This window comes from Anomaloglossus baeobatrachus, chromosome 4, assembly GCF_048569485.1.
Source record: "Anomaloglossus baeobatrachus isolate aAnoBae1 chromosome 4, aAnoBae1.hap1, whole genome shotgun sequence".
In the NCBI taxonomy this organism is placed as follows: Eukaryota; Metazoa; Chordata; class Amphibia; order Anura; family Aromobatidae; genus Anomaloglossus; species Anomaloglossus baeobatrachus.
Window position 1 is genome coordinate 539,645,287 of NC_134356.1, and position 17,474 is coordinate 539,662,760.

The 17,474-nt window shown below is 37.1% G+C and overlaps 1 protein-coding gene across 7 annotated transcripts in view; it reads left to right on the top strand.

Annotated features, from left to right (window-relative positions):
* NTRK3 (neurotrophic receptor tyrosine kinase 3) overlaps positions 1 to 17,474 on the top strand; it is a 1,080,464-nt gene that overhangs the window by 808,795 nt on the left and 254,195 nt on the right. For all 7 annotated transcript variants that reach the window (XM_075345946.1, XM_075345945.1, XM_075345948.1 and 4 more), the window contains exon 13: positions 13,199 to 13,387. In XM_075345946.1, the coding sequence (XP_075202061.1) occupies positions 13,199 to 13,387 (189 nt within the window). The remainder of the gene's footprint in view (positions 1 to 13,198; positions 13,388 to 17,474) is intronic.

The following is a 17,474-nucleotide window of genomic DNA, read 5'->3' on the forward strand; positions in this document are numbered from 1 at the left end:
GGTGGATACACAGCTGATAGTCCCACTGAATAGACTGTTAGAATTTGTATTATGGCAACAAAAAAGCAGCTAAGTAAAGAAAAAGGAGTGACTATCATTACTTTAAGAAATGAAGGTCAATCAGTCCAAAAAACTGGAAAACTTAGAAAGTGTCCCCAAGTGCAGTGGCAAAAACCATCAAACGCTACAAAGGAACTGGCTCACATGAGGACCACCCCAGGAAAGGAAGATCAAGAGTCACCTCTGCTGCAGAGGATAAGTTTATCTGAGTCACCAGCCTCATAAATCAAAGGTTAACAGCAGTTCAGATTAGAGACCAGGTCAATACCACACAAAGTTCTAGCAGCAGACACATCTCTAGAACAACTGTTAAGAGGGGACTTTGTGCAGCAGGCCTTCATGGCAAAATAGCTGCTAGGAAACCACTGCTAAGGACAGGCAACAAGCAGAAGAGACTTATTTGGGCTAAAGAACACAAGGAATGGACATTAGACCAGTGGAAATCTGTGCTTTGGTCTGATGAGTCCAAATTTGAGATCTTTACATGCCTGGTTCCCACCGTGAAGCATGGAGGAGGAGGTGTGATGGTGTGGGGGTGCTTTGCTGGTGACACGGTTGGGGATTTATTCAAAATTGAAGGCATATTGAACCAGCATGGCTACCACAGCATCTTGCAGTGGCATGCTATTCCATCCGGTTTGCGTTTAGTTTGACCATCATTTATTTTTCAACAGAACAATGAACCCAAAACACACCTCCAGGCTGTGTAAGGGCTATTTGACTAAGAAGAAGAGTGATGAGGTGCTACGCCAGGTGACCTGGCCTCCACATTCACCAGACCTGAACACAATCAAGATGGTTTGGGGTGAGCTGGACTGCAGAGTGAAGGCAAAAGGGCCAACAAGTACTAAGCATCTCTGGTAACTCCTTCAAGACTGTTGGAAGACCATTTTCCGGTGACTACCTCTTGAAGCTCATCAAGAGAATGCCAAGAGTGTGCAAAATAGTAATCAAAGCAAAAGGTGGCTACTTTGAAGAGCCTAGAATATAAGACATATTTTCAGTTGTTTCACACTTTTTTGTTAAGTATTTCATTCCACATGTGTTAATTCATAGTTTTGATGCCTTCAATGTGAATCTACAATTTTCAGAGTCATCAAAATAAAGAAAACTCTTTGAATGAGAAGGTGTGTCCAAACATTTGGTCTGTACTGTATATACAGTCATATGAAAAAGTTTGGGCACCCCTATTAATGTTAACCTTTTTTCTTTATAACAATTTGGGTTTTTGCAACATCTATTTTAGTTTCATATATCTAATAACTGATGGACTGAGTAATATTTCTGGATTGCAATGAGGTTTATTGTACTAACAGAAAATGTGCAATCCGCATTTAAACAAAATTTGACCAGTGCAAAAGTATGGGCACCTCAACATAAAAGTAACATTAATATTTTGTAGATCCTCCTTTTGCAAAAATAACAGCCTCTAGTCACTTCCTGTAGCTTTTAATGAGCTCCTGGATCCTGGCTGAAGGTATATTTGACCATTCCTGTTTACAAAACAATTCCAGTTCAGTTAAGTTTGATGGTCGCCGAGCATGGACAGCACGCTTCAAATCATCACACAGATTTTCAATGACATTCAGGTCTGGGGACTGGGATGGCCATTCCAGAACATTGTAATTGTTCCTCTGCATGAATGCCTGAGTAGATTTGGAGCGGTGTTTTGGATCATTGTCTTGCTGAAATATCCATCTCCTGCGTAACTTCAACTTCGCCACTGATTCTTGCACATTATTGTCAAGAATCTGCTGATACTGAGTTGAATCCATGCGACCCTCAACTTTAACAAGATTCCCGGTGCTGGCATTGGCCACACAGCCCCAAAGCATGATGGAACCTCCACCAAATTGTACTGTGGGTAGAAAGTGCTTTTCTTGGAATGCCGTGTTTTTTTGCCTTCATGCATAACGCCTTTTGTATGACCAAACAACTCAATCTTTGTTTCATCAGTCCTCAGGACCTTCTTCCAAAATGTAACTGGCTTGTCCAAATGTGCTTTTGCATACCTCAGGTGACTCTGTTTGTGGCATGCTTGCAGAAACGGCTTCTTTCACTCTCCCATACAGCTTCTCCTTGTGCAACGTGCGCTGTATTGTTGACCGATGCACAATGACACCATCTTCAGCAAGATGAAGCTGCAGGTCTTTGGAGGTGGTCTGTGGATTGTCCTTGACTGTTGTCACCATTCTTCTTCTCTGCCATTCTGATATTTTGCTGGCCTGCAAATTCTGGGCTTAACAAGAACTGTACCTGTGTTCTTCCATTTCCTTACTATGTTCCTCACAGTGGAAACTGACAGTTTAAATCTCTGAGATTTTGTATCCTTCCCCTGAACAACTATGTTGAATAATCTTTGTTTTCAGATCATTTGAGAGTTGTTTTGAGGAGCCCATGATGCCACTCTTCATAGGAGATTCAAATAGGAGAACAACTTGCAAGTGGCCACCTTACATACCTTTTCTCATGATCGGCTACACCTGCCTATGAAGTTCAAAGCTCAATGAGGTTACAAATCCAATTTAGTGGTTTAGTAAGTCAGTAAAAAGTAGTTAGGAGTGTTCAAATCAAGAAATTGATAAGGGTGGCCATACTTTTGCACTGGTCAAATTTTGTTTAAATGCAGATTGCACATTTTCTGTTAGTACAATAAACCTCATTTCAATCCAGAAATAGTACTCAGTCCATCAGTTATTAGATATATGAAACTGAAATAGCTGTTGCAAAAACCCAAATTGTTATAAAGAAAAAAAAGTTAACATTAATAGGGGTGCCCAAAATTTTTCATATGACTGTATAGGCTGTATATATGACCAAAAGTAAAGAACTGCAATCAATCGCTTCCTTTACCATTAACAAGCGTCTTACACATCTCAACTGGACTTTATACCACTAATTTTTGCAAACTTCTCCAGGTTTCTCATATTTAAAGGGTGTTCATTGAGATTTAGAACCACACTCATTGCTTGACACATAACTCTACAGTGCTTTGTTACCATCCATTTCTGGGGTTTCTTGAAGTATGTTTGGGGTCATTGTCCCTTTGGAAGACCTATGACCAAGAATGCAAACCCAACTTTATGACACTGGACACTACATTGCCACCCAAAATCCTTTGGTAATCTTTAGATGTCATGATGCCTTGCACACAGTCAAGGCACCCAATGCCTTCTTTTTTTTCCCTCAACATGTGTACAACAAAATATTTGCAACTGCAACAATTTTCTGGGAGGAATACTTCATTTTCAAGGTAGTCATAACTTTCGGCTATATCCATATGTGCAGATAGATAGATAGATAGATAATCTGCCATGAATGAGTCTAACAACAAGCCTGTTGACTGATTCCACTAGCGGCCAGCAGATCTAAGAATGCAACTTTTGGGCTTTTATGCAGATGGTTATTCACAATCAGAACACGATAAGTAATGTCGTATATCTATGATATGGATGAGCTCTAAAATGGTACTCAATGGTGTTTTTGGCACTAATTACACATTTTAACCAAATGTAACTTTACTTGTTAGTGGTGTCCGCTGTGGCCTTACGTTTCAGTGTGATTGCAATCTTTGTATTCCCTTTAATGAGGTGTCCCATGCAGTAAAATCACTTACAATAATTGTTTCAGCTCATGAGGGATAAAAAAAATCATAGTTTGTCACATCATTAAAATTCTATCTACCAAAAAGGTAGATAAAAGGAAAACCAATGCGTTTCAAACAGAATAGGCTTTCATAGTCAAAGCATGCCACAACCAGGAATACCTTTTGTGTCTCAAATACTTTTTTTATACCTGTGTGAATGATGGATTTTTAATGATGTGACAATAAACTTGGATTTCCTTTTTTACAATTTCAACTTAGTAAGGACACCTGGCTATATTATGTACCCTAGAACAAGCTTTACAAAGCAAGAGTTAGCTTTTTTCTTTTTTTGGTATTTGTATTAGCAAACACACACTTCAATACCATACTTACCAACTTTTTCAACAATCATCTATGAGAAAGCATTTTTTATCATAAACAATGCACTTTTCCAGTGACTCCCTTTAGCCCTTTAATAGTAGGATGTTTGGATGCTGAGTCTACATCTCATAAAAGAGCATCCTGATGTCAAGTACAATAAACCTTTGGAGAAATGCTTTTTTCCAGGAGGTTCCTCCTGCAAGCCGGAGATTTTCTAACTATTCAGAAATCCAGAAGGTGTCCCCATTTTCTGGAAGCATGCTCAAACTTTTAGGAAAATTGGAAAATATGGTCAATATACAACATGTCTTTGGTATCTTGTATTAGGGCATAAATTGATGTGACTTGAACATTACACGATATATGCACTTATTATATTAATAACCATTCTATGGTCCCAACAATAAAAATAGTTCAAAATTTCTTTAGGAAAAATTAAGAATGCCAGTTTAGTAAAATCTAGATTAAAATGCACCAGTCACCAGAATTTTCCTATATAACCTATAGCGAGTGCTATAATTATATAGTTTTTGAAACATAAGCAAGTAAAGTTTGTAAAATGAGCAGCTTTTTGAGTGGCAGCAACTGCTGATCAACTGATAGCTGGGGTGGCTATTCATAGTGATTCCCGCACCCTGCCTATACCTCCTCCCCTGTTATTTATGCTAATTTTATTATAGACTCATTATACTAATTGACTAGAAGGAACTGTGCTGATGTCATACCCATGTGACCAGAAGAGGCGGGGACTCAGCCAATATAGCTCATACCAGGAAGCAATATTATCTTTCTGTTGGCTGAGGCCACACCTCTTCTGGTACATGGATATGACATCAGCACAGGTCCTTCTAATCAGTTAGTAAAACAATTCTATAATAGATTTAGCATAAATAACAGGTTGAGGAGATATAGGTATGGGGCGGGAATCCCTATGAATACCCACCCCAGCTATCAGCTGATCGGTAGCTGCTCATTCAAAATTCAAAAAGCTGCTCATTTTACAAACTTTACTTGCTTGTGTTTCAAAACTTATACATCGAAGCTGACAACCAAAGGTATGTATAGAATCAGCCTGATAGTGCCAGTATAGCACTGGCTTTAGGTTATATAGGAAAATCCTGGTGATTGGAGCGCTTTAAGGCCGTGAAGCTTTTCAATTTTATACACTGAATCTGATCTAGTTGTGACACTATTCATGGTTACAGCTGGTGTGTGAAAAATAATAATATACTCGCTGATAAAACATTTACTGCACGTGTCTCACTGGGACCATTCAATAGATTCTTGCAACACTTATTATTGCTGGATTCTCAGGGGGTTAAAATAGTTTTGCGTTTTAGCAGAATAAATAGAAATATGGGGTGCCCAAGGAAATAAGCCATGTCTGTGAGAAAAGTGACAGGATCAATAAACCATCTTAGTTTGGAGAAACGAGATGGAAAGCTGTGCATTAGAAAGCACCAGTAAAAATAGAAAATCTGAAAGACGGCATCTTATTATTGGTCTGGGTTCAATCTCTGACGCACTTGTGTTTGATATGTTTATGATCAGCTCCTTTAGACACCATGTTAGATCCTTGGTTAAAATTTACGACCTAAGAGATCATAGCTCAAATTGACAAGTGTGGTCTGCTATGCCATTTGTGCAGCTATGCCATTTGTGTAGATTGACGCTCCCTTTGTAGAAGAGGGGTTTCACTAAGTAAATCGTATGGCCACCTTGATTTTTAAACAAAGTACGCAATCATAAGTATAGCATTCACAATATCAAATGTTATTCTCTGCCAGAAGAAAAAGATTTATTGTTTTTTTATGATTTTATTTATAATACTGTATACTTCTGTCCATCATAAGACCAGAATGGATTTCTTTTTACTGGAAGTACTGGAAATTTTAAATGTCCAAATAAATTAACATGCCTATTGAATAATGGCAAGCAAAGATCTAAATGAAAAACATTGAAAATTAATTCACAAAGTATTTTGAGAATTGTATATGATTTTATTTATTTTCTGGAACTGCAATATGTTTACTATATGGATAGATAAGTGACATCACATGGGTTTTTCACTTTGTCCAATACATTTTTGCCGGAAGAGTGTTCCAATGTGATTACAGGTTTTTACCTTTTTGCTCTGAGTTCCTATATCTGATGGTCTTTGTAGATGTTCTAATAAGTTTGGAGGACCTGTTTATTAAATCTGAATCCATTAAAATGGTATTCTAAGACATTTCATCTTTTATAATACTGAATGTTCTTAAACAGTGAAATATAAATATGAACACAAACATGATACAATAAGTGTCTGTCACAATGGTTGTCCAACAGGAGAACATTGGTTTGGTGAGTGCATGCATTTTCTAATATTGCTCTAATGGTTGCTCAGTGTGCAATTGTAACCAGAAGGGGCATATTGGGTCACTATTGTTTGTACATTTGCTTTGCCAATTATATATCATACATAATATTGTTTTATACAATGCATCTGAACACCGAATAAATAAACTAAGGTCTACAGGTGTAAACAGGGAACTAGGATAATCACCACAATTAGAAGGTGAAAAACTACCAAATTAGCTATAAGCCTACAGAAGAATCGAGCTATAAATTCACCAAAGTATTTCTATTATTAATTTTTATTAAATCTCTATTAAACACACAAAATGGACATACAAAGATAAAGGAGGGTAGTGCAGGACAAGAGATAGCTGAGTTGCCAAAAAAGTCTACCAGTAATATAAAGGGAGGGTTCCACATTCAATGGAGTGTGCAAAAACTAGTAAATCACTAAGTAATCACAGCAAAAAATAGCCTATCAACACAATTAAAGAGGAGTAAAATTGATTGCCTTTTTTAAACTGACCCATAATGTTCCCTGTTGTCAGGTGGCACCACAGTAACCCCAACGCACATTTCACATAATATTGTGTTGGTGTCTTACAGTGTACACCACTAACCTCAATATTTTCCACTTACTGTATGTGATCACTTCTAATTGGCTTCAGTTTAACATTCACTGCATAAATGAGCAATAAAACGGTTGTTTGCTGAGAACTAAAGAGCATGGAATGATTCACTTGAAGCATTAATGAGAGTGGGATTTATCCGCATATGATTCACTTACTCTGCTTTTATTCTCTTTTCCTTGTTAATAAATAATGCCAAAATCAGTCAGACATAGGTCAAATGTATAACACTATGACATAGAGCTAAAAAACAGAAACTAGATCAGACATCTTAAGGGTGTGTTCTTGTGGAATAGTCTAATGCAGAAGCAACATATACACAAAAGAGTGAATATGTCAAAGTGCATATGGAAGGTTGTCACATGAAATACAGGTAGTGTAATAATAACCAAAAATGAAACAATTTTGCAGCACTGATATTTAATAAACTATGAACGAAGCCTAACTATATAGTATAGCAAACTATAAACTAACATTTTTATTTATACATTAATTTCCTTTAGGCCTCTGTCACACGCCCGTGAAAATCACACACGTGTTTCACGGGTGTGTCAAAGATGCGAATTGTCCTCGTTGTGCTGTGTGTATGGCACACGTGTGTTCTCCATGTGTTATCCGTGATAACACAGGGAGAACGTGAACTTTCTACTCACCGGTCCCTGGCTTTGCTGTCTGTGGTGCTGAACTTTGGTCTACGGTTCTGCCGACTCTCCGCTGCTGCTGCTGCTACCGGCTGCAGTGAAGTGAATATTAAATGAGCCTAATGAGCAGCGGTCGGCATCAAATGACAGCAGCAGCAGAGACAGGAGGGCTGGAGAAGGTGAGTAAAGGTTTTTGTTTTTTTTTTAAGACACATGTCTTTTCTCCGGTGCGTGTCACACGGAACACATCCGTGTGGTCCGTGTGTGTTACATATGACACGTTTGTGTTCCATTTGACACCCGTGATGCCAGAGAAAAACGGACATGTCGGAGTATGGAGCACATGGGCACACGTAAGTATGGAACGGTCACACATTCCGTGCAAAAATACTTTCGTGTGCCCGAAACTATGGGAAAACATATGTCAACGTGTGCCCGTGTTTCCGGTACGTGAGAAAACTGTCCATACACGTACCGGAGGCCCGAACGTGTGACAGAGGCCTTATGCAAAGTAGAAAACACTCTCTGTTAACATAATAAATCAGTCAACAAGTTCATGGTAATATATATGTCATGAGTGTGCCATGTCCTGATATATCTGGGGGACCAAGGGTCTGGAGTAAAGTTGAGTAAACCCGAGGTTCGGTGTTTGGTGTTAATACCAAACACAGACTTTACAAAAAAAAAACAAGTTTGAATTCGGAGATAGGTTGTTTTATGTATGCAAACTACTCACGTGAGCATAGCTGTGCTTGTGTATGCTCGGTGCTCAGCCCAGTGTGAACTGTTTGTAGTGTTTGATTGGCTCACACTGGGGCAAACAACAGCATGATCAGATCTATTGTGCACCAAATGATAATAAAATTTAAAAACCCCGCCCACTTCCACATGACTTTCTATGGCTGGCTGCATGTGGGCAGAGACCTGAAATGCCCAATTAGAGACTTCCATTGGGGTTCAGGTCAAGTCCGGGTCCCAAACCAAACTTTTTCAAAAATCTGGCTGCACCCACCAAACTAAACTTTCATGGGGCTGCTCATCTATAGTCAGGAGATCTCAGGGTTTAATTTAGTGGAAGTCTTCTGTAGAGCTCATTTGACTGTTATCTTGCTGATGTACTTTCCCTTCTGCTGAAGGGCTAAAAGACCTTTTAGATGCTGGCTGAGAATTTGTTTAGCCTTCAGCTGCAACATGTTATTATATTTTCCTTCTGCTATATCTACCTGTCCCTGGCTTCACTTCATTCCAGTTATAGATTCTGATAACATTCAAGGAGCTTGTCTTTGTATAGCTTAGGTGTTTGTTCCTATTGCAGTAGTGAGGCTACCCTACTGGAGAAGATATGGAGTCCTTTTATATAATTTTCCTTACCTGTTTTGTCTGTGTGATTCACTTGCACTCCTGCCCCTTCACTCCCTTGAGGGTGAATAGGGAGATAGAGGTAAGTTGTATCTAGGAATATAGCAAGGTTCGCGACCTAGGCATCTCCATCTTTCAGTGTAATCCAGGGGACAGGGTTAGCCTAGGGACCCCTAGCTTGAGAGACAGGTGCACACAAGTTCCTGCTACCTACCGTCACTGGTATAACAATATATTAAAGTGATTTTCCATTCTAAAATGACAAGTTTGCAGTAATTCTATGATGTCACTGCAGACTTGTGACTCCTTACATTTTGAACACTGTGCATTGTGAGGATTCTCTAGTATTAGAGTTTGGAATGATGGGCACATGGCCACAAGTATGTCATATGCAGATTTAATGAAGTCATTTTGGCATATTATGGGTGCTTTTAGATGCAAGATGGCATCTATATTTTTTTTGTTTTTGATGTTGATGTTGCTTGTGGGTCCCATTGTATTTGTTCTCACTATATATTAGGCATATTAAATGTTAGGTTTCTACTGTTTTACTTATACTGTGTAGGCTTAGCTTGTGGACACCAAGAACAAGAAGGGTTAAGATCATTATTAGAATAATGTATATAACAACACATTTTTTTCTTTTAAAGTCCAAAAATGCAATTTAAATAGAGTCTTTCCAGTGCATTATTTATGCATCTTTCTTTGTTTCTACCTTTACTTGGTTTGTACTTTCTGAGTAATTGATTAATTATACATCAAACCTTACAGTGAGTAATCATATCCATGCACTTATTTCTTATAACGATATATTTCTTAGCAACCCTCAAAAAAAATCTGTGCACAAATAAATAATTACAAATTTATAAAGCCCAAAGCATTTGTAGAAATCCAAGATTTTGTTGGGAGAAGGCTCCGGTGATTAAAGCCATCTAATTCCACGGCTGACATTTTCCCTTGTGTTTGTGTTTTTTATTAATTTCCAGCACAACTTGTTTATATAAATTATTGATGCTTATTTGCAATTACAGTGCTAAAAGGTTTATTAATACATACAGCCTGTGTTGAATGCCTTGTAAACTAGGTCCAAAATGAAATATTCAAATTGGTTTTAAACTTGCAGACTTAGCTTATTCACTAAATATATATTAACTTAAAAGCAAAAAATAATAAATTACATAATTAGTTTCACGGATGTGTCTGGACCTTCAGGTACTCCTGCTGGGACCAGGTATAGAAGAGCCCGGCGATCGTCCAGATGTTAATGGACGCTGTCCCTTTAAGGGCTTGATTTAGATTTTTTTTCTGTTTCCTTGCCAGGTTGGAGGAGCCTTTCCTCCAGCTGGTAATTAAGGGCCTTTATAATGTGGGGCCTCTCACTCCTCCAGTGCGGGTTATACTCATCACTTGGAGCAGTTGCTTGTCCAGGAGTGCATGTTGCTTCAGACTACTGTTGCTGTATATTCTAAACATTCCCTCTCAAGATAAGTTGTTTGTTTTTTTCTTGTTGTGGCTTCAGACTACTGTTGTTGAATATTTTGAAGATTCCCTCTCAAGATAAGTGGTGTTTTTTTCTTGTTGTGGCTTCAGACTACTGTTGCTGTACATTCTGAAGATTCCCTCTCAAGCTAAGTTATTATTTTTCCTTTTCCCCTTTTTGTTGTTTATTTTTGTGTTTGCTTTTCCCTCAGTGGATTGGTGATTGGTGGGATATAGTCGTAGGGTCTGGCTATGAGACAGGGGCACATTGGTGGGCCACACCTCCTAACCTTTATAGGTACCTGTGGTTTGACAGCAAACGCAGGGCCCCCCAGAGTCAGGGTCAGCACAGGAGCCCCTGGTTACCCCACTCCTCTTTGTGTTTCAACCTCCCGTTTTCCCAGGAGTCCATTTGCTGGGTGTCTCTCTCCACACCCAGCGTGACATTTAGTATAAGCAGTAATGATCTTGGAGGAAAAGAAGATTGGATGTAAAAAGGACTAGAACATCCTCTACTTGTCATAGGTCCCAATAGGGTCACTTAAATTAAATTCTTTTGACTATTTGATGGATTGGCCATATCACTTCTGAATTAAGTTGCTATGTTTGTGACGGATGTGAAGCTACTTGCGTCTGACTTTTCAGTAAGCCCTGTGTTGTCTTTTAACTCAAATAAAAAAACCTAAGTCTTGGAGTCCAATAATGGTGGTCACATAGGTTGAACTCTCAAGACTATGTGGGGGATTGGCCACATCACTTCTGAAGGAAGTAGATATGTTTTTAGACTGGAAGCTCCATGTGCCTTGGGCCTTGCATTGTACTACAGTGTAATTTATCTACTTTTGGACCAACCGTACACTTTGAACATTGTGTAGTCCATGATCTACTGTTCAGTGTCATCCTACAACATCAATTTACGGTAGAGCAGCTGCACACAATCATATAACTGCAGAACTTGGGAGTTGGTGATGAGACACAACCGGACTCATATAGGAAGGCACAGATGGTTTATTACAAATTAAATAAATAAAACTTGGTAAGCAATACATTTATAAAACCAATGATAATACAAATCATTGTAACTAGCCTCATCCCCATCAGAAAAAAACAACTATACAATATAATACAGCTAATGCCTAATACAGGCAGTAGCTCAGTGGTAGAGCTGCTGCCTATGGAACCATGAGCTTTCACAGTTCACGGGTTCGAGTCCCAGCCGCTCCGATAATCCAGAGCTGATGATAATTTAATTTAATTTATCCATAATTTCCCACGGGATCAATAAAGTGTATCGTATCGTATCGTATGTAACCATGATTACAGACACTTAGAAATAATTATAAATAACAGAAAGCAGAACACATTTTTAATTTTTTTTCAGCTATCCTTTGTGGTCATAATTTTTTCTTCAAAATGTGAGAAACAGACACATATTTCTTTAATATTTCTACTGATATTGCCTAATAATTAAGCCCCAGATATCATGAAAAAAGCTGAAAAAGTGTTTGAATATCCAAATGAGAACTACTTTTAAAGCTCTTTGAACAGCCTGTATAAAAAAAACCTATAAGTAGGGGGGAGAGGGGTAAATGACCTGGAACAGGTTGTAAATGACCAGGAATCCCAAACGATAAAAAATTCCAAGACTTTGTTTCACACTCTAAAGTTCCATGGTTTAGACTCCATTAAAAGGGAGACAGATGACACCTTTCAGATCCAATAGATCCTTACTCATATCAGATATGAGTAATGATCTGTTGGATCCGAAACGCGTCATCTCTTTCCCTTTTAATGGAGTCTTAACCATGGAATTTTAAAAGGTGAAATAAAGTCTTGGAAGTTTTATAGTTTGGAATTGCTGGATTTTTCTTTGATTTTTTTGGATTGCTTCTTCTGGTGACCAGCTGGACTCTGATCTGTGCATCCCTTTCCCTATACCAGGAATTGTGGTTTGTTGTGGAGTGTCTGATAAAGATTTTTTTGTTTTTTATTGTAAATGACCAGGTCCTGAACTGGTTAAATTACCTTTCTCTTAGAGTCCAATGATGCTTGCTACATTCTTCATTTGTTGCTTGGAAATCCTTTTCTGTTTGAGTTAAAGAGAATGTCTAGTAGTGGACAACTCCTTTTCAATGTCTCTAAAGCATCTTATAAAATAAAGAAAAAACATACTTACCTCCTGTACCAGTGCCGCTCCTCCGCTAAGAACATGGTGTCCACAAAAGAGATACTGAGACAAAATCTCATGTGACTGCTGCAGCCTATCAGTAGCAGCTTTCACAATTCCTTCTGATGGAAAATTGAAGACTGCAGACTAATATCATAAGATTGCCTCCAGGCACAGCCCTACTAAGTGGAGTAGCGGTGCCCATCTGGGTAGTGAGTATGTTTTTTTTTTTCCTATTTTACCAGGCACTTTTAAGACACTGAAAAGGAAATGTCCATTAGTAAGCAACACTTAAGTAAAATATGACTGTTATCTCTATATTTCTTGGGACTAAAGTAAACAATCGCAATCTCTTTTGAGCACTGCAAAATGTATTAAATCTACATCAATAGCAGGAAGTTAATAAAATTATCATTAAAGTATTTATTCACTTTTTTAGTTTTCTATGACATTGCTTTCTTTACAAAATTTCTCGTATTAATTTATGAGAGTTCAATTTTTCCATAGTAATAAATAAAGATATCCATTTATTATGTTGTTTTTCTATTTTATTCTAAAGGTCCTGTTGCTGTGATCAGTGGAGAAGAAGATTCTGCAAGTCCCCTCCATCATATTAACCATGGCATCACAACACCAAACTCTTTAGACGCTGGTCCAGACACTGTGGTAATTGGAATGACTCGGATTCCCGTTATTGAAAATCCTCAGTATTTCCGTCAAGGTCACAACTGTCACAAACCAGACACGTGTAAGTATGACATTTCTTATAAGTATAGCACAGCTAGGATTGTCTAATTAAGTTAGTTTAGCAATTAGTATATGATGGAAGTTGAAGGTTTAGTTGGGGTTTATGATATTTTCTTGGATTTGTTGTGTTAACGATATATGGCATAATTTAATTACTAAAATATTAGAAGCCACATTATGCTAAATATGATTGATATTTGGATAACTGTAAACCATGGTGCAATAAGGAGGCATTGCTAAATTTCCAAAAGTATTGAAATTGTCTCTCCAGGGAGGAAGGAGACAAACTCTAGCGCCACCTATTGGAAGTAGCAATCCTAAAAGTCAAAAGTGGCCCTTTAACACGCCTTTTCATATGACTTAGGATTTATGCCAAATCAGAACCCCAATTTGCAGACATGGTGTTTCAGAGTGATTTCTCCTCGTCAGTGCAAAGTTTGGGTATCTAATCTGGCTTATGAGAAGCTATAGTGGGGACCACGGGGAAGACTATTCTTGCGGAGACCTGACAAACCAGTCTGGCTGTCAGTGAGGGGACTTCTAGCTGCAATGCCCCTCTGGGAAAAATTCAAATTGTCTCTCCAGGGAGGAAGGAGACAAACTCTAGCGCCACCTATTGGAAGTAGCAAAAGTATTGAAGTAATTGTATTTTGATCAATATTTATCACATACGGTTAAAATTTAGGTTTATTCCCCCACCACATTCAAATACTCAGCTAAAGCTCACATTCCCGTTAATGTAAAAAGTTGTATCTTTTGTTACCATTATAGTTCTGATTTTTCCATGAATATTATATAGCCCTAATGTTTTTAAGTTCCTTTCTCCAAATAAGTCCCTGGCCTCCATAGGAGGGAACCTACTTGTTGTAATGTGCAAATTGGCTTCATAATGTAACATATTGGATCCTCTATCCAGTAGACTAATCAATACAGTACATTGTCCCTTTCCATAAACTATTGAAGCTACAATCAGTACATAGTATATTATGTGAGATGCACAATCACTAATAATATAGTCCTTAATGATAATTTAGAATAAGTATAAGGTTCCCTCTTCTTGGTCTACCTTCTAAAGCACAATCACATTGCCCGATGAGTGAAAAATTAAAAAATATAAAAGTAAACTTTCTAAAAAAAAAAATAGTAGACCTCCTATTACTTAAAAATCAGTTCATAAAATTCATGGCATTACATAACATGGATAACTTCTTAATGTATCTCTATTCTGCAAATCAAGAAAAACTCTCAATTTTATTGTGACCCATAGACTACTTGTGGAATAACCCCATTCAGGTCAAACCTCTACATTCCCTTTATGTGGCTTCTTTCTACTGTTGAGGTAAAATTCCGTGGGATATTCTGGAGAAAGAAACTTTTCCAAGTTCTTCTGGGTCACAGGAGACAGAATTGATGTCATGTTCTCATTAGAATCTTGAATTAGGCCAAGGACTTTCGCTTTCATCTTTGCTTTCTGCATTCATTTATCTTTGCTTATTGCATTTTATCAACATTTTACTTTTACTGTCTGCTTTGCTTTGAAAACTTCTCTAAAAAAATAGTCACACTAATTATTATCATCATTATAGTATTTAATAGTGAATTTTGAAGTAAAGTATGTATTGTGTCACAAAATAAAAGAATATGTCTAGTTTTTCAATATGTGGATGTTTTCAGGTCTAAAACACATTACTTTGCAATTGAAACATTTGCTTCATAGATTATTAAACTTTGTGGATTGCCAACTTTCTAGAAAAAGGGTGGTGGAGGGGGTTTATTCATGTTGGGTAATGTTATGACGATCATTTCTTTATCACATGTAGGCTCCTCGATAAGTAAATGATCCAAAATATATTAACGCATATCTTGGTAGTAATAAGTGAGAAAGGGAAACATGTATGTGTATACATATATATATATATATATATATATATATATATATATATATATACTTACCATTAGATAGTAGATAGTGGTAAAATCTAAATAGTGTGTGTAAAAATGTACAATTTCTTAGTTCCGTTGATAATGGACTAAAGTCATCAAGTTTTATTTGAACACAGTTTTAATTTTAGAAAAACAATACCGTTGTTAGGATATAGGCACAATACGCCTTTTAGAACATTCGCCAAGTTTTTTAAGGTGAAGCTGCTCCGGGAAACTGAATATCTTCAGGGTTTCTAAAGCCTTCGATGATTGAAGACGAGATGTAAGACAAAACAAGTGCATAACAATATCGTTATGATATTGCCATGCATTTAATTCATTTCATGGGGCTTTTTTGTGGCACTTTTTCAGATGGATTTTGAGCGGAATCCTCGAAAAAAAAAATACTAGTGCACATACCCTGAACAGGAACTTATTAGCTCTTTTGATGTATCTGTTTTGTGTATTACTCATGAAATCAACATTTTGAAAGATCTATTTAACACTAATTCCATCTAGAAATTTAGGAAAAAAGTGACATTGAGGTGTTACCATTTTTCTAGCCAAAAGGGTGTATCACCCCACTAACTGACTAATTAATTCAACGTTCTCAGAGCCAGTGGCACACCAATTGTATAATGAAAATTTCACTTCCGCTAGTCATTTATTCATACATTTTTATGAAGAATAAGAGAGACTCCATATTATGTTAAGTTTTTTTTTAAAAAAAAAACATGCTCTTCAAAATAGACATCATAAAATTGATGACAGGTCCTTTTTAAAGGTGGTACAAAACCACAACTTCTGCCAGTTAAATAAATCAAACATGAAAATCAAAAACTAGCACTTTGAAATATAAGAACAAGAATTATTGAGATGTTATCGGAGCCGAAACGCATAGATCATGTGTCTTTTATAACTACTTGTTTTTTTGAATATTTTAGAATCACTAATAATTAAATTCTGAATTGTTAACTTCTTCAATATTTGTAGATGCTGGATCACTTCATACATGTATTATTGTTCTGCTGGATATACTCAGAAAACTAAACTTAGCTAAAATAGTTGACAATCAAGCTAAGTAACAAGATTAATTTATCCCAAATCTATACTTTATTTTTCATTGCTTAAATAGTGACAAAATATTTTTTACCAGCATTCAGCTCCTAAGCTCATTAGTACCTGCCCCCATTGAAGCTAAGAATAATAACTTTCACAACCTAAACACACAGATGAATTAAGGCCAAATCAATATGTTTTTGAAGTGGTATGTGGAGGAAACTGAAGGAACCTCATAAAAACATAGGGAGAATATACAAACACCAAACATATGTTGTCCTTGGTAAGATTCAAACATAAGATCAAGTATAGCAAATAATAGCAATCATTGAGTCATCATGCTGCCCTCTGTTTGATGGCATTGAACCAAATAGATGGAAAGCTTTTGCGGTTTCAGTCATATACTTTTTCTACACAGTAAAGAAACAGATACTTTTATATCTAGAAATAGTTGCAATCACTGTGTCCTCATAAGACTTTCCATTGGATATGAACAAAATCATATTGGTATTTGATATTAGTTTCGACATACGCAGATTTCTTGAGTAGAGAAGTTATGATGTGGATGACTCTCAATGCTCTTCTCCACGTACTAAGTTTCCAGTCTTTGTTCATGCACGCATCCTATTTTTTCTGCTTACCAGCTTCTTTTTTTATGAAAGGGCATGTCAATAACTGTTACTAAGTTACAGCCAGTGAAAAATAACTCCTTGATACACTATTAATAGAACATTGGCGTGATATAGATTTCTGTCCACCTTATGCTAACAAAAATTGCTTATGGCACATGATGACGGATGCTTATTTGTTTCCACTTAGTTCAGCGTAATAGAGCCAGATCTGAAATATTGAAAACAGGTTTATGGATACTGATATTGGGATAGAAGCAGCTTGGAACAATTTCCAGACTCAGTTATTTTTCAGTCATACTGTAGCGGTCATTAGTGTGCAGCTAGAAAGAAAAGTCAGGAGGACAAGTATGTTGTATCTGGTGTTGTCTACAATCCTAATTAGCCTTCTTTGATCTTAGCAAATTAAGCTATTAAAAAGTAAAAGAGAGGTGTAACTTATCAAAGCGGGTGAGTAAATTAGCTGCAAATCACTTC